The sequence below is a fragment of the Nansenia antarctica genome, assembly GCF_963989245.1.
Source record: "Nansenia antarctica genome assembly, chromosome: 1".
Lineage (NCBI taxonomy): Eukaryota > Metazoa > Chordata > Actinopteri > Argentiniformes > Microstomatidae > Nansenia > Nansenia antarctica.
The window spans coordinates 51164995-51189603 of record NC_137674.1 but is presented as its reverse complement, the minus strand read 5'-3'; the positions used below and the strand labels follow the sequence as shown (position 1 = coordinate 51189603).

Here is a 24609-nt window from a genome sequence, read left to right as displayed (position 1 = left end):
GGGAAATAACGGACGGTTGTCATGTGTTTATACAGAATGGATGTTACGTGCCTAATGCCTTTGATGCGCACACTTGCTACTTGCCGCTTTAATCATTGTATTTAGCCTATAGCACAAGTCATGCATTGAATGTAACCTCAAGTGCTGAACAGTATTAAGTAAACCACAATATATTTGCTAAAGCTTAGGGGCGACCGTGCCTTTTGCAGCCATAGACTGTCACTGCCTGGTAATAACAAGGAAGGCCAATGACAGTATCCCGTCTAAAGTTTTTCACCAGCCATGGTGAGTAGGCTAGCATACGTTACCTAGGCTGGCAGTCTTTAATAGCCAACTGTTGTTGTGGACTATACTGGGGAAGTATTTGTTATTATTCAGGAGTAAAACAATAAATACAAATATCGGATTGATATCGGTATCGCAGATACCTGAAGCCCAGGTATCGGTATCGGTAGTGAAAAAATGGGATCGGGACATCCCTATTAAGTACTGCACGCAGCATTCTGGTGTAGCAGCACCCATCTAGGGACTTCTGCAGGGTAGGCTTCAGGGTCTGGCATTCACAGCCCTATAGGAGAACGGACTCTACCGTTGCATAGAATAAGCTGAGTTTGATTTGTCGTGGGAGGTTGGAGTGCCACACACTGGCCATGCCATTCAGGGCCCCCCATGCAAGCGCCTTCCTCACTTTAAGGTCTTGCTCGGACGAGTTGACCCATTTAAGTCTTTTACTTCCTTCAGAGCAATGCCTCCTGTTGTTAGAGGTGGATGTTCCGGGAGGATGTTATAGGTGATTACCTTGGTTTTCTTGGCATTTAGCCGAAGGCCAACCTTGGCACACTCTGCCTCCACTCTGCACAAGAGCTCCAGTCCTTGCTCTAAGTGGTTGGAGAGCAGGCTGATGTCGTCCGCGTTGTCTGGGTCCATTAGAACTACAGTGGGGTGTCGTCTTGGCCTCCTACGGTGTTATGGTGAGGCCGAGTTCTTCCTCCCGTCCATTGATGAGACTTCCTGAGTCCATAGTCTAGGACAGCGATTCCCAACCTATGGGCCGCGGCCCTCTGTTGGGCCGCGAGGGTACTGCAAGTGGGCCGCCAAATCATGGGCAAAAAAAGAATATATGTATTATTTTCTTTAAAACCTTCAAAAATGCATAATCAGTGTGATAGTACTAGGCCTACTGCACTGTATGTATGATGATGCATATGAAATATCCAATAAGAACAAGAAGGATGAGACACCAAAAAAATAAAAATCCCAAAAAGGTTGGGAACCGCTGGTCTAAGACATGGGTCACAGGCAGCCCGCCAAAGCTTCCCATCTGGCCCGCTGAATATTTATGTTTTTTTTGTATTAATGAATTCAGAAAATGTGAGGAGGGAAATACCGTTTAGAACATATAGGCTGCGCACATGCACATTAACAGTGACTTAAATAACAACTAACTTCTCAGTCAAATAAATGAATGCGGTAAATGGCTTGTTATCTGATTCTAGCTACAGAAACAAATCTGAAGAATCTAAGATGGTGGGTGTAGAAATCCTCTTTTGTTCGTTGACTTGACATGGAATGACCTCAGATTCAAGTCAACAGGCTCTGACATGCAATAAAAAACGAATCACACTTTATTCACCCAATGGCAGGGACATCTAGTGCACAGAATCTGGTAGTATAATGGCAATTATATTGGGACAATGGACACACAACTAACGACTAATATCTTTGGACAGGGCAATGACCTAGTCCTCAGATTCACCAGAAATACATTACATAATATGAAGCAACAAAACTCCAAACCACAGCTTCATACGACTCTTCAGACACAGAGGACTGACATTCCATACTGGACGATAAAACCTTCTAACGCAGGGATTTGGAGGGTTCATGGGTAACTTTTGGCCATTGTTTTGGATTCCTCATGTAGGACTTTGGTAATTATTACAAGTAATTATTATTTAATTATTAAAATTATTATTAATTAAATTACTTTGGTCCAAATCAGATTTGGGCTTTGACTTCTATTCAATATTACAATGGCCAATTTGTTGGCCAATGACCAACAATCAGTTGCCTAATTTCTCAAGAGATTTTTTTTTTCCTACAAAATAGAGTTGCAGAAGTACGTAAACATTTTGACATGGAATGAACACTGGGATTTATGCACTATAATAATAATAATAATAATAATAATACATTAGACTTTTTAGCGCTTTTCTAGACACTCAAAGACACTTTATAAACTGAAAAGATCGAGTACGGTAGTAATAATAAAAAGAAACCAAAAATAAATAAAAGAAAGTATAGGGGCCTAATTAAGGTAGTGCTGGGGACACATGGGAGGGGGAGGGGGAGAGGGTTAACTGGTGAAGGCAAGCTTGAAGAGGTGGGTTTTGAGGGCCTGTTTAAATGTTGGGAGGGTGTTGGCCTGTCTGATGTGGTTGGGGAGGGTGTTCCAGAGGGACGGGGCTGCAGCTGAAAAGGGGTGGGGTTGACCTGGGCCTGACCAGCAGTGCGGTCCTGTGTGCTGCCCTCAGGGCCGGGTGCTCCAGTTCTGCGGGGCGCCGTGCTGCGAGGACTTCAAGACCAGCCGGAACATCACCGTCTCCTGTGAATACTGCAAAGGCAACAAGGTCTGCAAAGACATCGTCAGATACAAGTCTGTAGACAGGCCCTTCTGCAGCGAGAGTGAGTAACGTTGCCATGGTCACCTCTCTCTCTCTCCGTCTCTCTCTCTCTCTCCTCTCTCTCTCTCCTCAGCTTCACACTCTCTCTCTACTCCATCTCACTTCCTACACTTATATTAATTATCTAAACTTGGCGTCAGATAAGAGACACTTATCTCTCTCTCTGTGTGTGTGTGTGTGTGTGTGTGTGCGTGCCTGTGTGTGTGTGTGTGCATGCGTGCCTGTGTGTGTGTGGGGGTGTGTGTGTGTGTTCCAGGCTGCAAGCTGCTGTTTAAAGACATGCTGAACAAGCAGGCGCAGGACAACGTGTGGAGCTCGTGTTCCTACTGCGCGGGCATCAGTCAGAAGATGCTCCACAACCACTTTGGAGGGAAGATGAAGCAGTTCTGTCACTCCGAGTGCATGTCTCTCTACACCGTGCTCTTCTACGAGGTCAGACGCTCATCCGGTTACATTCAAATGCAATTTTATTCATCGCCTCAGGGCATTGACAAATCACAAATATCATCCTCTTTGTGAACCACCTGGTTAGAGAACAGTAATAGATCTGTGCGCTTTTTCTCTGCACAGTTGAGAATGTGTTTTCAACAAACTAACTAGATTCCCTCCCTCCCTCCCTCCTCCCTCCCTCCCTCCCTCCCTCCCCCCCTCCCTCCCTCCCTCCCCCCGTCAGATGGCCAAGTGTGACAACTGCAGACGCCAAGGCAAGATGAAGGAGCAGCTCAAGTGTTCGGGCCTCCTCAAGAACTTCTGCAACCTGCCGTGTCTGCTCCAGTACTGCTACCAGACCTTCCCTCAGGCCCCGCGCCGTAGCAACGGTACCACCGCCGGCCCGGCCGCACCGCTGTTCTACCGGCTTAACTGTCTACCGCCGCACCAGACACCAGTCATCAATCGCTTTTTGGACGTTTTTTTATTTGTATTTGTATGCGTCACTGTAGCGCTTCACGCCAAACACTTATTTTTGATTTCACTCTTCTAAACCGAGGCCTTAACACTAGAACAGCCACGATGGGTCATTTTGACCCCTGTGAGTAGAGAAAAATGCTATCTCTCACTCGATCAAATTTCAGGACCCTCCTTTCATGACTTTTCCTAGATATGTGTGTTCTACCACCCAGTATCCTTACATTTTCAAAATCACATCAGGATAAGCTAATGTAGAGCTATTTTGCGTAGGAAGCAGGCTAATTCACAAGTGGCCAACTAGTGGTCGTTGTGTGTAAATAGCAGCTTGAGCATTGTAAAGACTATGGTCATTTGACCCCCGAGGCGGCTCTTATAGTAGGTAAAAAAAAGCACGGCTGTTCTAGTGTTTAATATCGTGTTTAGGTTTATGTTTATAAATATATGTTTATGTTTATGTTTCATTACGCTCAACTTATCGCCTCTTGTCTCTTCCTCTCTCTGTCTTTTCTTCTTTCCCCCTCTTTTCTCTCCCTGTCTCCTTCCTTCTCTCCCTCCCTCCCTCTCTCCCCAGTGCCTTCGGGGGGTGTACCAGCCCTGCCGGGCCCCCCCACTGCACCAGTCCCCCCCCCATCCTTCCAATCACGGGCGGCGCCGGTCATAGCTGACGTTGTCTCATTGGCCAACGCCCCTGCTGACCAGCCCTGTACTGCTGACATGGCTCTGACAGGTAGCACACACACACACACACACACACACACACACACACACGATACACTGAGCTACATGAGTGGCTGGTATAGAACATCGTCATATCACGAAGACGTTTCCAGCTTGGTGGTTGTGAAGGCGAGGTCAGAGTGAGAGGTTGACGTGTCCTGATGAAGCCTTTGCTCTGCTTGCAGGATCTCTCCCCACGTCAAACTCCTACGGCAAGAGCCTCGGGGACGTGAGTAATGTCTTGAGTTCCTCTGTCATGAACTGTCGTTTGATTTAAACTGGTAAAAATAGCAGGTTTAGTTTTAAATGCTAAATGTGTGTGTGTGTGTGTGTGTGTGTGTGTGTGTGTGTGTGTGTGTGTGTGTGTGTGTGTGTGGAGACAGTGTTGCTTTTTGTACCCTTAGAGTAGATACTGTTTTTCAGTAATGCTGTTGTATCTCTTAACCCACATGTGAAACATCTTCTGTGTTAATATCGTATGTGTACAATGGTTGCTGTACAGTCACAAACGTAGATGAATGTCTCCCAATGAACTGATTGCACTTTATGTCTTTAATGCATGTCCTTAATGCACTTTGTATTTATGTGGACATAAATAAAGCATTTCAAATATATATATATATGTGGGTGTGTGTGTGTGTGTGTGTGTGTGTGTGTGTGTGTGTGTGTGTGTGTGTGTGTGTGTGGGTGTGGGTGTGGGTGTGGGTGTGGGTGTGGGTGTGGGTGTGGGTGTGGATGCGTGTAGGCGAGCACCCAGACAGATGCCATGAAGCTGCCTGCTGCCAGTCGTCGTGTCATGAAGAACAAGGCTCTGATGTGTAAACCCTTCACCTTGGACCAGGAAACCCTGTGCCACCTGAGCACCCAGGCCACAGAGACACCTTCTGGTAAAACTACCTACTAACTCTAGGAACTTACTACTGTCTACATACATAATGATAATTGTATTATAATCATTTCAATTGTATCTCAAGCGACTTACATTGCCATGAGTGCATATCTTTTTCAGTATGGGACCTACTACCTCACTGTATGTGTATGGGTATTACCTCAATCAGTACATCATAAAACACACTAGTAGGAAGGAATACGATTTCATATTGACTTCCAGTACGCTCTCTCTCTCTCTCTCTCTCCCCCCCCCCCCCCCCCCCTCTCTGCAGGTTCATCTGAGTGTTGGTCCATGGTCGGCGGTGAGAAGGTGCGGGTGGTGGTGGTGCCCGTCCCCGTGCCAGTCTACATCCCAGTGCCCATGCACCTGTACACCCAGTACATCCCTGTGCCCATGCCCATACCTGTGCCTGTACGTACACACCTCCTCTCTGGACCTTAAGTCGTGTAGTTGTGAGTTTCTCTCCAGAGCCATAGACAGATGTCTGTCGTGTAGCGTCTGAGAAGCGGCGAACAAGCAACGCCAGCGTCCTCTCTCGACGACTACTGATGATCTCATATATGACATCCTGGTGCAGTGTTATTACATATTGATTCAAGTCTGAACATTGCCATTGAGGTAAAACATTATTTATTTTGGGTAATTCTTAACTTGACAAATGACTCATATGATCTCATAATGAAGTGTGACGTTTACATTTTTGGCATTTAGCAGACGCCTTTATCCAAAGCGACTTACAACAAAAACATTTGTCTAAGTAAGTGAATCATCTATCCACCACCAGTCATAGCAAGAAAATGTAATCTATGCTCGGGCCAGGGGCCATTGGCAGTCCACCTCTGCTGGCACTAGGTGGAAATACATTTGAGTAAGTAAGTGAATCATCTATCCATCTGTCACAGCAAGAAAATGTAATCTATGCTCGAGCCAGGGGCCATTGGCACACAGGAGGGGCAGTTATGGTGTAGCCTGAAGAGATGAGTCTTCAGTCTACGGCAGGGATGTCAAACTCATTTTAGCTCAGGGGCCACATGGAGGAAAATCTATCTCAGGTGGGCCGGACCGGTAAAATCCTGGCATAATAACGACAACTTCAGATAGTTTTCTTTGTTTTACTTTGGTCCAATATAGTACAAGCACATTCTGAAAATGTACACATCACAATAATCCTCTTATTTGGAAAAACATAATTTGCAATTTCAAGAACACAATGCCTCAGTGATTGGAACTTAGACTTACAAAGCCATAAAACTTTAAGTCACAGCCTATCTGGGATTGAACAAAATACAAAATAAATAATAATTGAATAAAACAACTCTTCTAGGTATCAAATACCTAATTTGTCGTTTCCACATATTAATCCTGTGCTAACTCAACAAACCATACAAACTGAGGTAGAAACTATTCAAGAGGGTTGAGTTACTCCCTGCCTTGTAGGCTACACTATTTATTGTTAGAAAAATAATGATTAGATATGTGTAATGGTGTTTGTGACACGTTCTAATGCTTTGGTCCGCATATCGGGATCTGATGTAATGCTCAGACTTTTCAAAAAATAAAAATATACATTTCCGCGTTGTTGAAAATCAACGACACATTGCTAGTCAACTAACACAGCTTGTTTTGTGAGCCTGCTAACATAGTAAAGTAGTGTTCTAGTTAACTAGGTAGCAGTGGGGATTACTCACCCAATCCATTGCGTTGCAGTGTTTTGGCTTGACTAGCGAGTTTGTGTTGTGATTCTCAACGACGTCAAAACGTAGTTCCGTGTTTCAAAAGACATGTGTGTGTCACAAACATTTTGATTGGTTGCCAACATGAGGGCCAAAGCACGTAATGTTGACAAGCTAGCTCCGACTACCTGTGCCTACTTCCTCAGCCCCGGTATAAACAGCTTGCTTGCTGGACGGAAGTGCGACATCTAGTGGACACATTTAGAACAGCAGTTTCTTTCTTTGAAAAATTGCATCTCCCCGCATCTCATTTTTATGCTTTGCAAAATCATCTCATGGGCCGGATTAAACTCGTTCACGGCCTGATCCGGCCCGTGGGCCGGATGTTTGACACCCCTGGTCTACGGTGTCAGTTAGGGAGTGCCTCTGCCGTGGCTAGCCTGTTGGTACATTTAGCACCCAGAGTCAAACACAACCCTCCTTTTATTGAGAATCGCTCCAAGCCAGCAGCTGTGTGAAGGACACCGCTTGGTGCATCTGTTGTTTGGGTGTTTTTCTCGAGAAAAGCCAGGAAGCAAAACAGGCTGACGTGGGTCTTTTATACCCGTCTCAAGGTCTAAGTGCTCTTAAAGGAGGTGTGCTCCTGCCAGAACCCCTACAGGGGACGGGAGGTGGGTTGGTGTTTGGTTGAGTCACAGCTTACTTCCTGTGGTCCTCTCTCTCTCAGATCCCAGTGCCCATGGTAATACCACCTACGCTGAGCAAATCAGAGACCAGGGACGTGAAAGACCCTGACCCATCACAGGCCATGGAAAAGGAGGAGAAGGAGGAGGAGGAGGAGGAGGACGATGACGTGGAGGAGGAGGACGAGGTAGAGGAGGACGACGAGGACCAAGAGGAAGTGGAGAAAGACAAGCCTGTCTCCCATGAAGGTCAGGAGAGTTTACGGCTGTCTGGGTAACATGTATGACACCATTACTGTCATTGAAGGTCCAATCATACTTACCACAACAGATACATACCACAAACACAGTCTAAACTTCACCAGGTCTACATACTTACACAATGAATCTGTCTTCACTAACATGGATCATTAACATGTATAACAGCATTGAGAACATGGAGGTTGCCTGGGAGCATTGATGGAGGTGGTGTGTGTGTGTGTTTGTGCTTGCGTGCGTGCGTGCGTGTGTGTGTGTGTGTGTGTGTGTGTGTGTGTGTGACAGACCAGGGAAGTACGTACAGTGGAGACCTGGAGTCCGAGGCCGTGTCGACGCCTCTACACGGCTCCTCTACTCCTCTCAGCTGTGAGGAGGAATCTACATCTGCTGCCCAGAGACACAGCCTCGGGGGGGGCCCGGGGGCGGCGGACCCCCCCAGCACGGGCCCTCCCTCCTCCCCCACCCCCAGCATGGCGGACCTGGAAACTGACTTCCCCCCAGGTGAGACCCTCAACACCTGTCGTACCTGGAACACACATGAAGGGATGGTAATCTATGGGTCGCTTTACTGCACGTGGATTAAGCCTAATGCTTGATTAAATCACACTTTAGATTACCTAGGACTATTATCTAAATCTGGGAAACCGCCCCTTAGAAGCTTTGTTTGCAGCCATCTCCTCCTGACCTCCGTGATCGAACTCTCCTCAGACCACAGCTGTGTGTGTGTGTGTGTGTGTGTGTGTGTGTTTGTGTGTGCGAGTACGTCGCCCTTCTCTAACTCCTCCCTCTCCTTCCAGCGTTGTTTGACTCCGCTGCAGCCAAGGAGCCTCAGCTGACCGTCAAACAGAGAGGACGCAAGAGACCCTGCGACGGAAGAAGGGTAGAGGAACCCAGGAAGAGGGTACGTAACCAACCCCAGGGGTCTTTAGAGGGCTTGTCAACACGGCTGGGATGTGGTCAGAGGCGGAGACAATGCAGGGCAAAGGACATGTTGGCCACGATGAACGATATTAGCCAAGAGGATTCGGACGGCGGACCGTGCAAGGACCTGGACGGAGACGATGACAGAGACGAAGACTATGTGGTCGAATCTGATTCAGATTCAGAATCAGACCTTGAAATTGAGTGTGCCAACTCTGACTCATGTGAAGAGACCACAGATCTATGGAAAGAGAGATCACGAGATGGCACAGTATGGACTGAAAACCCTCCTGACAGCCCTGGGAAAGGTAGAGCGCAAGAGGCCGATATGACAAGGCATCTCCCAGGACCCACACAACGCGCCAAGGAAAGTATTAGAACTCCACTGACCAGTCTACTGTGTTTGATTGACCCAGAAATGTGGCAACAGATTCTCAAGTACACCGAGGCGGAAATTGACCGGAACAATGCTTATATGTTCAACATAAACATGGACGAACTAAAAGCATTTGTGGGTCTCGTTTATTTGAGAGGCATTACCGGAGGCAAAAGCATGAAACCGGATGACTTTTGGTCGACTGAATTGGGAAATCCTCTTTTCAAGGACACAATGACTCGCCAGAAATACAGAGAGATCATGCGCTATCTACGCTTTGACGACAAGAACACAAGGGGCGCCCGCCTTCAGGAGGACAAATTTGCCATGATATCGGAGATCTTTGATCAATTTGTGAAAAACAGTATTGCTTCTTACACCCCCGGTGAGAACATCACCGTAGATGAACAACTGTTCCCGACTAAGGCCCGCTGTCGCTTCACACAGTACATGAGCAATAAAACAGACAAATTTGGCATTAAATTCTGGGTAGCAGCGGATGTTGACACCAAATACATGTTGAATGCACATCCCTATCTAGGGAAAGATGACAGTGGGCTGGCCAGTCAGCGGTTGTTGGACAATGTTGTGCTGCGTCTCATGGAGCCTTTCTTTGGCAAAGGAAAAAATGTCACCACAGATTTCGCCTCGGTGCCACTGGCAAACACTCTTTTGGCCAACAAAACCACCATTGTTGGCCCAATAAATAAACTACGAGAATTGCCCCCATCTGCACGGGAACAGACCGAAAGATTTTCCAGCAAGGTGCTGAGGGCTGGCGAAGCCACACTCACGCTCTACCAGGCAAAACCAAAGGAAAAGTTATGCCTCCTCAGCACACTGCATCAGACAGTTTCAACAGACAATGGCCCAAAGAAACGGCCCGAAACGGTTTCCCACTACAACAGCACTAAGCTTGGCGTTAAGGTGATGGACCAGTTGGCACGGGTGTATTCAGTAAAGGGAGCGACCCGCCGTTGGCCTGTAGCTGTATTCTACAACATCTTAGACCTGGCTGCCATTAACGCACACATTCTGTACAGGCAGTGCATGGACGTCAAGATAGACAGAAGGAGGTTTATTCTAGAGCTGGTGAGGGAGCTGTGTGCGCCTCTGAGAGTGACCAGGCCGCCGCCACACGTAGCGCGTAAGCTACTTCTGCTTCAAACTCCTCTCCTCCAAAGGGGGTTCCCACCTGGGAAAAGGAGGAAGTGTCAAGTGGCCAGATGCACGGGGAACAAAACGGCAGAGATCTGCAACACATGTAGGCGGCGTGTCTGTGGCACGTGCTCTAAGGCACAAAATAGGACGTGCTTGGAATGTTACGCCTACGAGGAGGTGGTGGAGGAGGTGGAGGAGGTGGTGTCTATAGGAGGTGTCCAGATAAGATAGACTTGTATTTTGTATTTCATGCAGTCTCTAGTTTCTGGCAGGAGGTATATTGTATATCGAGTGGTATTGCAAGAAACGTGTAGTTAATTTCTATGTGGCCAAAATCAACAAATGTTTGAATACTAGTCGACAAATATGAATCTGTGTATATCTGTGTCCAACTGCTACCGTCTGGCTGCACACTCCCAGTCCAAGACCAAGAGACTGAACTAGCTTCTATCTCCGAGCAATCAGGCTCCTGAATGAAGGACACTAATAGCCTGTTGCGTGTTTTTCCTACTTGTGCACGTTGTGTATTATTGTGTGTCATCATCATTGCTGCTTCAAGGTCGAGGAACCTTGACACAAGAACTGTCCTCTCATCTGTAAAGTGATAAGATTTTACATTTTGTACTAGTATATTTCGTATTTGATTCTTGTATGTGTGGTTTTCTTTTGACCTTTTTTAATTTTTTGACTTTGCTAGGGGCTCTCAAACTGCACATTCTTGCTTATATGATGGAGTATGTGACAAATAAACTTGAAACTTGTATTATCAGAATTCTCTGCTTGTTGTAACCTATTCTGCCCCGCTAAAGTTCAGCTATTCATGGATGGACACACACACACTCACTGCATTGTAGAAGGCATGTATTTCAAAACCATCATTAGCCTATTATCAAACGATCTCTCAGAATTGTGTCTGCTTGATAAGCTATGTTGTCATGACATAGGAGCTACATTTAGGCTACATGATGAGGATGAAAGCAGTGTGTGCTGGAACGTAGGCTCCAGGCTACCTTCCAAACCAGATATAAAGGGATCAAATGAGACAAAATGACAATAGACATTTCTGGTTTCTTGCCTAGGCTAGGCTACCAGTCGTGTTCAGATATCAAACTTTTTTTCTGAATGATTCTAGGCTAGACAACAAACATTCCACTGTCACCAAGTAGGCTAGCTCAACACGGAAGACAAGACCCTATTTCAGGGTTTGTTAGCAGCAAAGTAGTACAATAATTAATAAACTCCTCGACTGATTCTTGACGAAGTGTTGGAGGATTCACTGCACCTTGTACTGTTACTGAATTCAATTCAATCAATACACTACACGTGAATATCTCAGGGGCTACAGTTTATATATTGTTTGTTAATATGTATGTTAGACCTTACTGCAATTAATGCACATACTCTATAAACAGTCCATGTACGTGAACATAGGCAGTAGTATTTTGGATAAATAAATGGAACACAGGTTGCAGCTGCGTGGGCAGGCCAATGTACAAGAGGCGCCATCTGGTGGTCTTTGTGTGTCAGTAACAGCTTCCCATTCTAAAGAAGTAAATCTGACCCCCTAGTGCGCGCCATGAGTAGGTGAAAATGGCTTGCCGTTTCTAGTGTTAATGACATCATCCTACTTATCAGTATTATGGCTAACCAGCAGAGGAGGCTGGTGGAAGCAGCATTGGTCGTTCTGTTCCATCCAGTACAATTCAGAAGCTCCAGTACATTCAGAACAGCGCTGCTAGGATCCTGATGAGAGTGCGCAAATACGATCACATCACACCCATCCTCCACTCACTACACTGGCTTCCCATCTCCTCTCAGATCATTTACAAAATCTCACTGTTAACTCATCAATGCATTCACGGCAACGCACCCCCTTACCTCAAGGACCTGGTCAAATCCCACAGCCCCTCCACTCGCACTCTCCGCTCATCAAATGCAAACCTCCTCAAACCCACCAAAACCCACCTCCGCTCCATGGGAGACCGGGCCTTCTGCTCCATCGCCCCCGAACTGTGGAACGCCCTCCCTGCCCACCTGAGAGCACCACAGTCGGTCGACTCTTTTAAGAGCGGACTTAAGACTCATCTTTTTAACAAAGCGTTCCAGTAGCCAGATTTGTATTTTTTTGTTTTTGTTTTGTTTTATGCCACAGTGTCTTTTTAACCTTTCTGCTTTTGATGTTTTTAGTGATCTTTATTGTGTTGTGCTGTTTTTGTTTCTTTTATTGACTGTAGCACTTTGAGATTCTTGAAATGTAAAGTGCTTTATAAATAAAATTAGAGATGCTCCGATCAGGGTTTTTGGTGCCGATCACCGATCACCGATCACTGGAATCAGTGATCTGCCGATCCGATATCACCGATCACCGATCACAGCGTCGAAAATGGCAATTGAAGCATTCTATTTATTGTGTAGCATTATTTATGTTTTTAATTATTCTTAACACCATTGACATTGTATATTAAGTATTCAAATGAAATTAGGAGATGAGAAAGTATCATGAATTGACGACCATCTGTTTTATTGAATTCACAACCACCTGTAGCTTAGGAAAAACAAATAAAATGTGAAAATAAAAATCATAATAAATAAAATGTACACTGTCACATCAAATGTGCAACATTTCACCCCGAATGAGAGGAACTAGTAGCTCTTAGAGAACTTGGAGCTTATACTGTAGCTTTCCTGAGGAACAATAAACATACCCAAACTAAACTGCAACATAAACAGGCTATAGCCAAATATAAAATACTGTTTCAAGTCAGTCAGTTTCAAGTCATATTTAGGAGGAGATAAGACAGCAAGTCAGCAATAATCAATAAAACAAAAAAACAAAACATTGCACCTAAGGAGATTTCAGACTCAAACCTTACTTCTGATTAAGCAGCATCACTGGCAGATTAGCCTTGAGAAATACAAGCATCTCAGCGTTTTTGGCACTCAGCCTGTTCCTCTTATCTAAAATATGTCCTGCTCTGCTGAAAAGTCGCTCGCTATCTACACTTGTGCAAGGTGCACAGAGGAAGACCTAAAACTCACGCGCTAATAGTTGTTATTATGGGCCAAGTGACTTCCTGCTCGCGGGGTCACATGACGTCGCTGAACACTACCTACACTACGCTTGTGAAGTCGCGCTGGAACTCTGACCAGCACTCGTGGAACGCCTCTCGTCCAATCAAAGCACTCGGTCCCTTTATGACGTCGAGCCCAGTGTGCGCTTCGGCGCTCTCTGAGCGAATCGACGAACGCAGCAAATGCCGTATGATATTCGTGGTATTGAAAGACCTTGCGTGCGTTCCTCCCCAAGGTATTTCTTTTGAGCAGACATTACAAACGGCATATTTGTTGTCTCTTTCCGACACTGTGTAATATTTCCAGACTGGCGACGCCATTTTGTAAACTGATCGGTCGTGTTTGATCGGACATTTTGAGAACTCCGATCAAAACCGATCAAGGCCATATCGGCCGATACCGATCGGCGCCGATCAGATCGGAGCATCACTAATAAATCCATTATTATTATTATTAATGAGCCCCTCCTCAGATTTCTACCTCCACCAGCCTCCCCTGCTAACCAGCTGTGAGTGTGTGTGTGTGTGTGTCTTGTTTTCGTTGTGTCACGTTGCAGGCTCGTAAGCGGGCTGGTTCTGGGTCTGGCTCTGGTTCAGCGGAGCCGAGCCCCAGCCTCCGCCTCTGTCCTGCCAGAGCCAAGCTGCACCACATGTACGGGGTCAAAGCCTGGAAGAACTGGGTGGTACAGAGGGAGGGACAGACCAGCAGGGAACAGCCAGGCGGGGAAGAGCCCAACGTTGCCGGTGAGTACACTTATCATCTCGTCTACACACACACACACACACACACACGTGGCTATGTGGTCAGGTGTGTTCATGTGGTGGTTTCTCTAGCCAGTCCCAGTGCCTCTTCTCAATAGGAGACTAATGAACAGACTGATGAACAGATGAACAGACTGATGAACAGAGGCTCTTGACTTGACCGACCGTTTTCTCTGTGGGTTCCGTGCGCCCCTTCTCCCTCCCTGTCCTTCCCCCTCTCCCTCCCCCAGCACCCCCCGGGTCTCTGAAGGGGGACGTGTTACAGTGTGACTCCTCTGAGCTGAGCTACGGTCTGTGTCGCTTCATCTGCGAGCTGCGGCGGCCCGGCGGTCAGCCCTACGCCCCCGACAGCGTCTTCTACCTCTGCCTGGGCATCCAGCAGGTAGGCCCCGCCCCCCCCCACCTCTTACTGGTCACCCTCACCTTACTGTGTCCACCAAGTCCTTCAGTCTGTTTAGGCTTCGATGAATGGAAGGGAATCAATTGAATTAAATGCATTTCCCCCCTCCTGTATCTCTCTCTCTCTCTCTCTCTCTCTCTCTCTCTCTCTCTCTCTCTGTCATATGTACCAGTATCTGTTTGAAAATGGGAGGATAGAGAACATCTTCACTGATGATGTGTACAGCCAGTTCACCATGGAGATCACCAGGCTGCTGCAGAACTGGAGACCTTCCCTGCTACCTAGTGGTACCATACTACTACTATACTACTACCATACTACCCTGCTACCTAGTGGTACTATACTACTACCATACTAACCTGCTACCTAGTGGTACTATACTACTACCATACTACCCTGCTACCTAGTGGTACTATACTACTACCCTGCTACCTAGTGGTACTATACTACTACCATACTACCCTGCTACCTAGTGGTACTATACTACTACTATACTACTACCATACTACCCTGCTACCTAGTGGTACTATACTACTACTATACTACTACCATACTACCCTGCTACCTAGTGTTACTATACTACTACCACCATACTACCTAGTGGTACTACTGTATACTACTACCATACTACCTAGTGGTATTATACTACTACCATACTATAAAGTTGTACTATACTACACTCTTCTTCTGTCTATAAACAAATGCATTAACAGTGCCGTGTGTAAACCGCCTGATACTGCTGTCCCAGTGTTCCTCAGCTCGAACCCCCACGTCTGTCTGTCTGTCTGTCTGTCTGTCTGTCTGTCTGTCTGTCTGTCTCATCTCTGTCGGCCAGTTCCTCTGTAGGGAGATAGGGACGTCTAGGCTTGACTTCAGCGGGCTAACACAGTCTCGTCTGTCACCCCGGGTTACCTCTAACACGGTCTCGTCTCCTTAGGTTACCTGCACTCTCGCGTGGAGGAGGACTACCTGTGGGAGTGTAAACAGCTGGGGGCGTACTCCCCCATCGTGCTGCTCAACACCCTGCTGTTCTTCAGGTAGGCTGAGGGTCCGTCCTGGACCTGGTGTGTTCACCATGACCTGGTCTTCAGGTCCGCTGACGGTCTGTGGTGGACATCAGTGCTGAGCTGGGAGGACACACCTGCAGTACCACAGCTCTCCAGGACCGGGAGGGAGGCGCTCTGACATAATGACTCTGATTGATGAAGAATCTTCTTCTTCTCCTCCTCCTCCTCCTCCTCTGCTCCTCCTCCTCCTCCTCCTCTCTGCTCCTCCTCCTCCTCTCCTCCTCCTCCTCTCTTCTCCTCCTCCTCCTCTCTCATCCTCCTCTCTGATCCTCCTCCTCCTCCTCTCTGCTCCTCCTCCTCCTCTCTGATCCTCCTCCTCCTCTCTGCTCCTCCTCCTCCTCCTCTCTGATCCTCCTCCTCTCTGATCCTCCTCCTCCTCCTCTCTGATCCTCCTCCTCTCTGATCCTCCTCCTCCTCCTCCTCCTCTCTGCTCCTCCTCCTCCCTCCTCCTCTGCTCCTCCTCCTCCCTCCTCCTCCTCCTCCTCTCTGCTCCTCCTCCTCTCCCACTTCCTCCCCCTCCTCCTCCTCCTCTCTGCTCTTTCAGCACCAAGACGTTCCGCTTCACCACCCTGGCCCAGCACCGCCGCCTCTCCTTCTCCAACTTCTCCCGCTGCTCCGCCAAGACCCCCAACAACTCCTGCCTCAGGTTCCGACCCGCGGACACGGACCGGGCCGACCCAGGTCAGTCTCGGACTAAACTAGGGGAGGGGGGGTTTACACACGGCTGAATTGAGCCAGGCCTGGGTCCAAAATAGCGTAGCCTTTTTTCTTTTTCTTTTTTATAAATGCTTTGCAATTATTCGACTGTTCCATCGCGTCCGTTGTGCCAGGAGAGCTCAGTCAAGCACAGCAAAGAATTCGAAATTCGACTTTTACAGATTTCAAATAGTATTTGGAACCGTGCTGTCCTCCTCCTCCTCCCCAGTAAAGCTGTCCTCTGTCCCCTAGTAAAGCTGTCCTCTGTCCCCTAGTAAAGCTGTCCTCTTGACCAGTTTCCAGCCCCATTCGGATGACGTAATGGCCCCGCTTTCACAGACAAAGCTGAAGCCTAATCCTAGACTAAAAAGCTTCATCTTCAATGGAGATTTGACATAGAAAGTGTGATTTAGTCCAGGCCTATGTTGGTTGTGGTCAGATCCCCCCTGAAATAAAAACGGTCAAAATCATCCCCCTTCTAAAACTTTCCATCCCGTATGTCATTTTATCAATGAACGTGGTATTACTGCTATTTCGACATTTAGTTTGGCGCATATTGAGAAAAATACTGTGGGCGAGGGAGGGAGCACGCACACATGCAATGACATTTTTACCAAGTCACTGACACTGAAGTCACTGACGCTGTGGGGATGCTAAAATTGTCCCCATATGATAAAATCCACCATCCCCCCTGATTTCCTTTTACAACTTGACTTGAGTACTGGTTGTAGTCAGTGGGTGTGGGTTGGGTGTGGGTGTGGGTTGGGTGTGGGTGTGGGTGTGGGTTGGGTGTGGGTTGGGTGTGGGTGTAGGGTGGGTGTGGGTGTGGGTGTGGGTTGGGTGTGGGTGTGGGTGTGGGTTGGGTGTGGGTGTATTTACAGTATGTTTCTCTCTCTCATGTGGATCAGAGCTGCCTGTGTTGCCGGCCAAGAGGAAGATGGAGGGAGAGGAGGGAGACATGGAGATGCTGGAGAACACAGAGAACCCTCTACGCTGCCCTGTCAGACTCTACCAGTTCTACCTCTCCAAATGGTCAGCACGCATACACACACACACACACACACACACACACAAGTAGATATGGGTGATCAGCTAATGACACTCTGATCTCTCTGTATGTAGTGATGGCATATCCATGATCATGTTCTTATGTTCTTATGTAATAGCTGCCTTAACATAACCTTCTCCTCCTCCTCCTCCTCCTCCTCTTCCTCCTCCTCCTCCTCTCCCACTTCCTCCTCCTCTTCCTCCTCCTCCTCTTCCTCCTCTGCCTCCTCCTCTTCCTCCTCTTCCTCCTCTGCCTCCTCCTCCTCTTCCTCCTCCTCCTCCTCTCCCACTTCCTCCTCCTCCTTCTCCTCTCCTACTTCCTCCCCCTCCTCCTCTTCCTCCTCCTCCTCCTTCTCCTCTGCCTCCTCTTCCTCCTCCTCTTCCTCCTCCTCCTCTGGCTCCTCCTCTTCCTCCTCCTCTTCCTCCTCCTCTTTCTCTTCCTCTTTCTCTTCCTCTTTCTCTGCCTCCTCCTCTTCCTCCTCTTCCTCCTCCTCCTCTTCCTCCGCAGCTCTGAGTCGGTGAAGAAGAGTCCAGACCTGTTCTACCTGCAGCCCGAGACCTCCTGCCACCCCAACAGCCCCCTGTGGTACTCCTCCCAGCCACTGGAGGGCGCCGTGCTGGAGAGCATGCTCACCCGCATCCTGGCTGTCAGGGAGGTGCATCTGGACTCCTCCCCCCAGCCAGGCCTGCACCCCCCCCCCTCCACGTCACCCACCTCTACGGACGATGAGAGCACATAGGGGACGTCTATACGGGGCTTTATACACTACTACCGCCCCCCCCCCGACCAGAACCATACTGGGCTTTACACACTACCAGACCTACTGCGCTGGCTCTCCCTTTCACACGGTCCGGTCCAGGCTCTGTTTTTGGCAGCGTCGGTGGACACGTGACCGGGCCGGCCCAGTAGCCTACAGCTCGGCCGGGCCTCTGTAGTGTGGGTCAGGGGATATGGACTTGTGCCCAGAGCCTGTTCAGAAACAACCACTAGCCCCGGGTAGTAAACAAGATAGCGGTCGCTGCGCTATTCCCTCTTGATAGGCCAAGTTACTTCAGCCTATCCAGTCCCTCGCAGATTATTTACACCCTCCAAGTGTGTAAGGGGGTGCAAGGGCTAGTGTGTTGGAGTTTTTCTGGACAGGCATGTGGATGGACACTCACTTGACTAGATGACTGCTGCTGTGTCTGTGACCATAGATGTATTATTACTAGACAAAGCTAGAATGGCGTCTCTCGGTGTGAAGGGAGCACATCAAATAAGCTCACCAGCCAAACGTTCTTTTTTTCGGGGGGGTGGGGGGGGCTGGTAGCGGGGCCAGAGTTGTTGCCAAATTGCGCTTACACCCACTGACCCCAACCCCTCTACTACCCCGACCCCTCTACTACCCCAACCCCTCTACTACCCCAACCCCTCTACTACCCATCCCCTCTGCTACCCCAACCCCTCTGCTACCCCAACCCCTCTACTACCCAACCCCTCTGCTACCCCAACCCCTCTACTACCCCAACCCCTCCCCTACCCCAACCCCTCTGCTACCCCAACCCCTCTACTACCCAACCCCTCTACTACCCCAACCCCTCTACTACCCAACCCCTCTACTACCCCAACCCCTCCCCTACCCCTCTACTACCCCGACCCCTCTACTACACCAACCCCTCTACTACCCCTCCCCTACCCCAACCCCTCTACTACCCCAACCCCTCTACTACCCAACCCCTCTACTACCCCAACCCCTCTACTACCCCAACCCCTCTACTACCCCTCCCCTACCCCAACCCCTCCCCTGCCCCAACCCCTCCCCTGCCCCAACCCCTCCCCTACCCCAACCCCTCTGCTACCCCAACCCCTCTACTACCCCTCCCCTACCCCAACCCCTCTACTACACCAACCCCTCTACTACCCCAACCCCTCTACTACCCCAACCCCTCTACTACACCAACCCCTCTACTACCCCTCCCCTACCCCAACCCCTCTACTACCCCAACCCCTCTACTACCCAACCCCTCTGCTACCCCAACCCCTCTACTACCCCTCCCCTACCCCAACCCCTCCCCTGCCCCAACCCCTCCCCTGCCCCAACCCCTCCCCTACCCCAACCCCTCTGCTACCCCAACCCCTCTACTACCCCTCCCCTACCCCAACCCCTCTACTACACCAACCCCTCTACTACCCAACCCCTCTGCTACCCCAACCCCTCTGCTACCCCAACCCCTCTACTACCCAACTCCTCTACTACCCAACCCCTCTACTACCCCAACCCCTCAGACTCTACGTGGATGAGGACACGCATATTAACATGCAAAAAATGCAACGCTATCAGATCATATCAGATACCGAAAAAATGTATCTACATGAATACTTGACCTTGTTATCGACAGTCGACACATGCCTGAACAAATATGAGATTATTGTTTATATCACATTAGTTTTTTATTTTCTTGTTCGTTTGGTAAAGCTCCTAATCATCTTGTTTTTACCAAGTTGCCTTACCCAGAGGGCCACACTAGTCACCCCGTCAGCTAGTGTTATCAGGGGAGGCTGGCGGAGGTCGACATCAGAGGACAGGCTCATTTGTAATGCATGGAATGGTATCAAACCTTATTCCCTCCCATGCATTAGAATGAGCCTGTCATCTGATCCCTGCCTCCACCCGTCTCCCCTGAGTGATATCCACTACATGAACCAAGGTCATTACATTCATAGGTTTCTTCTGGATTGTTCCTGGAGTACCATGTGAATGAAGAATTGTACTTTGTGCTATTTTCTTTCCTCCAACTGAGAACCTCAAAATAATAAACATGTTCAGACACCAACAAGTTCGGCTCTCTCTGCTCTGGGCTCTCTGCTGGCCTTGAGCTGGCCTATCCCTGGCCAGGAAACAGAACAGTCATGGGCGTGCGCCGCGTGTGTCTGCCCTCTGTGAGAACCGCACTCGTAACCAGAATGAAACCAGAATGAAAACGCACCAGCATTTTAGGTGTATGAATAATGTCAAGATAAATTGCAGCTTGTTCAGTATGCAAATGTGATTGTCTATGAAGAGCTGTGCTCCGTGTGTGTGTGTGTGTGTGTGTGTGTGTGGGTGTGTGTGTGTGGGTGTGTGTGGGGCCGTGTGTGTGTGTGGGTGTGGGAGAGCGCGCGCGATTGTTTCTGAAGAGTGTGTGTCTGAGAGACAGTGATTGATGTGTGATGTAGTGTGTTGGCCATAGCGTTGCAGTGGTGTATTAACATGTTACACAGTTATTTAATAGTTAAAGGGAAGGCAGGTACCACGTTGTGGTAGCATGTGAGACCGCTGGTGTGTGGGAGGACAAGGGCACACAGAGCGTGGTATGAGAGGGATGGAGAGAGCCAGAAGTGTTTGTGTGGGAGCCAGAGATAAAAGATCAACACTGCAAGCTGAAATTTCTCCATCGACGATCTCTCGATATGCAGTAGCAGCTGTTTGTAACGGAATCAGAGAAACCACTCTCTCTTCCTACCTTTTTGGATTTCTTGTTATTCAAATCAATCCGTTAAACAGTGCCGTCACCTTTCTTGTGCTGAGGGATAAACGCCGCCCTTCTTTCTCCAACCGGTGTGAATTGTGTAATGATTTCCCCAGCTGATACACTCATTGAGCCCACTGGGGTCAAGCCTAAATAGAGAGAAAAGGGGGGCGAGAGAAAAGTTAGGCTTTTAAGAGAGCTACAAACCACTTGAGCCCTGAAGCATCTATAGAACATGGGGGAGGGGGGAGCTGTAATTGTGTGAGGTAGGGAGAGAGAGAGGAAGAGGAGAGAGAGAGTGAGTGAGGGGGGGGTGGGGGGGGTGGTTTGCGTTGGTGTTGAAATAAGAGACCATTTGTACAAAAAAATCAGTTTCTCTGACAGTAGGCATGATTTACAGTCCATAGTATCTCAGGATTCTACGTGAGCACTGGTGAGAGGTTCTGGTTGTAGAACGCCTGATTCTAGAACATATGGAATGATCTTCTGCCAATGACAGTGACAGTTGGGGCTCTGATTTATTTATTGATGGGGAACAAGTGACAATGGCTATAGAGGAGAGCAGAGACAGATAGGAGGAGGAGAGGCAGAGAGAGAGAGGAGGATGGTGAAAGGCTCTGAATGGGGACTCTGAAAGGACCTGAAAAAGAAGTGACTCACCCGGAACATTCTTGAAGACGCGCAGTTACAGTATTGTACTGAAGCTTTTATTAAACTCCTGGGTTTTCTTGTTGTTGGCTGCAGTTCTGCGAGAGAGGAAGCAAGCAACATTGGATTGGATTTTTAGAAACCTGCAACCTTGCCGTTTCTGACATACAGCTCTTTTTTATTGTAGGTTGTTGTGGAGAGGACAGAGGAAAGAGGAGGAGATTCAGACGCTAGATACAGGTGACGATGGAGATAGAGGCACTCTAAGGATAATAATTGACTATTATTTTTTCAGACTGGGAATAAGCTGTCAGTTTTCTCCCTGGAGATTTTGTGTTTTTTCTCGTATCTGTTGTACCCTCTTTTTGGACATCTTGTGGATCTGCTGTAGTCTGTAGAGGAAAGACAGGAGGATAGGACAGACAGGAGGACGAGAGACAGGAGGAAAGGACACACAGGAGCAGAGGAGAGGAGAGGACAGACAGGAGGAGAAGACAGAGAAACAGGAGAGGAGAGGACACACAGGAGCAGAGGAGAGGACAGACAGGAACGGAGGGGAGGACAGACAGGAGCAGAGGAGAGGACAGATAGGAGGAGAGGAGAGGACAGATAGGAGGAGAGGAGAGGACAGATAGGAGGAGAGGAGAGGACATATAGGAGGAGAGGACAGACAGGAGGAGAGGACAGACAGGAGGAGAGGACAGACAAGAGGAGAGGAGAGACAGGAGGAGAGGAGAGGACAGACAAGAGGACAGGACAGACAGGAGGAGAGGAGAGACAGGAGGAGAGGAGAGGAGAGGACAGACAGGATGGGGAAGCCTCTGAGCCGTCCAGGCTGTTTCACACAGAGCCCCTGCTGCCTGGAGAAGAGCCGCGACGTCGCCGACGGTTACAACGAGGATGGCTACATCCCCCAGCGCTCCATCTACGACACCATGTGCATCAACGAACAGATCGACGGCTCCGCCCACGGCACCATCGGCTCCGGGGGCGGGCACGACAACAACTACTCCAGTAACGGCTCTCTAGGAGCGGGGGCCGGCGGGGGGCTGGCGGGGGGGGACATGTTCGAGCCCCGCTCCACCCCCACGGTCCCAGGGAGGAGGCTGGACGAGAGGGTGATCTTTGACTGTCTGAAGCTGGTCCAGGACGAGCAGGGCAGCAGCAGCAGGTCTCCTGGGGGGTACAGGTCTGTGTCCCCCAGTGTCTCTTCCATCACCGTCCCTGGGGGGGGCACCTCTTCCTCCACCAAGAAACACCATCATCACCATCATTACCATCACCACCAGGACAGTGGGAAGAGAGACCAGAACTTGGGCAGACAGTCCTGGAAGATCCTGACCCCCCCCAAGCACCTGGAGTGTCTGGAGCTGACCTCAGCTGACGTGATGGAGAAAAGCTTCTTAAACCCTGGGGGTGGGGGGGCTTCCCTGTACCCCCACAGCAGCAGTATGACCTCACCCCTCATCTCCCCCTTCTCCGGCTCCCCCCTCTCCTCCGGCTACCACACCCCTGTGTTCTTTTCCCCTGCCAAACCCCGCCCAGCTCAGACACAGAGTCTCAAAATCTCCCCCCCTCCCCAGCCTCGCCACCCCTCTCAGACCCTCAGCCTGAAATTGTCCCCCCCTGCCCAGCCCCGCCACCCTGCTCCCAGACCCCCCCTCGCCCAGCTGTCTGTCAGCGCCCTGCAGTATTTCCAGGATGATCTGATGTTGAGGGAGAGGGGGGAGACAGAGAGGGTGAGGAGGGGTCCGTCTGTCACCTCCATGGTTCAGGACGACCTGCTGGGGAGGGAGGGGGAGAGAGCTGACAGGGACAGGAGGGGTCCATCAGTAAGCTCAATCGGTCAGGAGGACTTGAGGGGGAGGGAGGGGGAGAGAGCTGACAGGGAGAGGAGGGGTCCATCAGTAAGCTCCATGGTTCAGGACGAATTGAAGGGGGTTGAGGGGGTAAGGGAGGTGGCTAGAGCAGAGAGTGAGAGGAGGGGTCCGCCAGTGAGCTCCATGGTTCAGGAGGAGCTCAGGGAGAGGGAAAGGGTAAGGGATGTGGCAGAGAGTGAGAGGAGGGGTCTGCCAGTGAGCTCCATGGTTCAAGAGGACCTCAGGGGGAGGGAAGGGGTAAGGGAGGTGGCTAGAGCAGAGAGTGAGAGGAGGGGCCTGCCAGTGGGCTCCATGGTTCAAGAGGACCTCAGGGGGAGGGAAGGGGTAAGGGAGGTGGCTAGAGCAGAGAGTGAGAGGAGGGGCCTGCCAGTGGGCTCCATGGTTCAAGAGGACCTCAGGGGGAGGGAAGGGGTAAGGGAGGTGGCTAGAGCAGAGAGTGAGAGGAGGGGTCCATCAGTGAGCTCCATGGTTCAGGAGGACCTCAGGGGGAGGGAAGGGGTAAGGGTGGTGGGTAGAGCAGAGAGCGAGAGGAGGGGCCTGTCAGTGAATCCAGTAGTTCAGGACGAACACGGGTCGATGTTTGGGGGCGCGAGAACCAAGGCTCCTGGCTCAATGATCGGCCGTCACTCTCCCTTCCCCGAGCCAGACCACGACACGGCCCCCCTCCTGCTCAACCAGAGGTCTCCGGGGGCCCTTGGCCCCAAGGCCATGGAGTCCACCTGGCCTCGCAGGATCATTGTGAGGAGGAGGACGGTGAGGCAGGGGGGGGCCCTCCACAACCTCCCTATCCTCCCCCCCCTGCCCTCGGTGCTGGCCCTGGCTGCCCTGGACAAGAAGGCCCTGCCCCGCCTCAGCCCCTTTCCTGAGCACCAGGGAAACCTGGCTGGACTGATGGGACGGTCCTCTCTGAAGGAGCAGAGTCTGGAACAGTGGAGGGTGTTCCAGGAGCCAAAACCTCTGGCCAAACCGGAGAAGGAGGTAGGAGGAGGAGGAGGAGGAGGAGGAGGAGGAGGAGGAGGGGTGGGGGGAGCTCAGAGCAGTGGTGTTGAGAGCAGCGCTGGTGCTGTGACTGATGTGAAGGAGGGAGGAGAAGTGGAGATAAAGGAAGGACAGGTGCTGAGAAAGGTGGAGAAGCAGGAGAGTGGAGAGGTGGTAGTGGAGGAGGAGGTGGAGGAGTGGGATACTGTACTTGACATGGTCAACACCCTGTGGGACGAAGGCTGGGCAGACTCTGACTCCTGCACAGGCTCTCTGAGACGCTGGCCTCTGCTGAGA

At 49.8% G+C, this 24609-nt stretch overlaps 1 protein-coding gene across 1 annotated transcript in view; it reads left to right on the top strand.

The window, feature by feature from the left end:
- The window catches only part of LOC308151034 (zinc finger MYM-type protein 4), a gene marked incomplete at both ends in the record, with an annotated part of 36833 nt that extends 18776 nt beyond the window's left edge, over positions 1–18057 (top strand). Inside the window, 17 exons of the mRNA XM_080523844.1 lie at positions 2535–2685; positions 2941–3116; positions 3358–3547; positions 4165–4320; positions 4496–4539; positions 5056–5197; positions 5474–5613; positions 7603–7807; positions 8102–8317; positions 8614–8717; positions 13903–14089; positions 14338–14489; positions 14680–14794; positions 15445–15544; positions 16119–16255; positions 17179–17302; positions 17826–18057. Of these exons, the coding sequence (XP_080379970.1) occupies positions 2535–2685; positions 2941–3116; positions 3358–3547; positions 4165–4320; positions 4496–4539; positions 5056–5197; positions 5474–5613; positions 7603–7807; positions 8102–8317; positions 8614–8717; positions 13903–14089; positions 14338–14489; positions 14680–14794; positions 15445–15544; positions 16119–16255; positions 17179–17302; positions 17826–18057 (2571 nt within the window). The remainder of the gene's footprint in view (positions 1–2534; positions 2686–2940; positions 3117–3357; positions 3548–4164; positions 4321–4495; positions 4540–5055; positions 5198–5473; positions 5614–7602; positions 7808–8101; positions 8318–8613; positions 8718–13902; positions 14090–14337; positions 14490–14679; positions 14795–15444; positions 15545–16118; positions 16256–17178; positions 17303–17825) is intronic.
- Positions 18058–24609: the final 6552 nt, after the last annotated feature.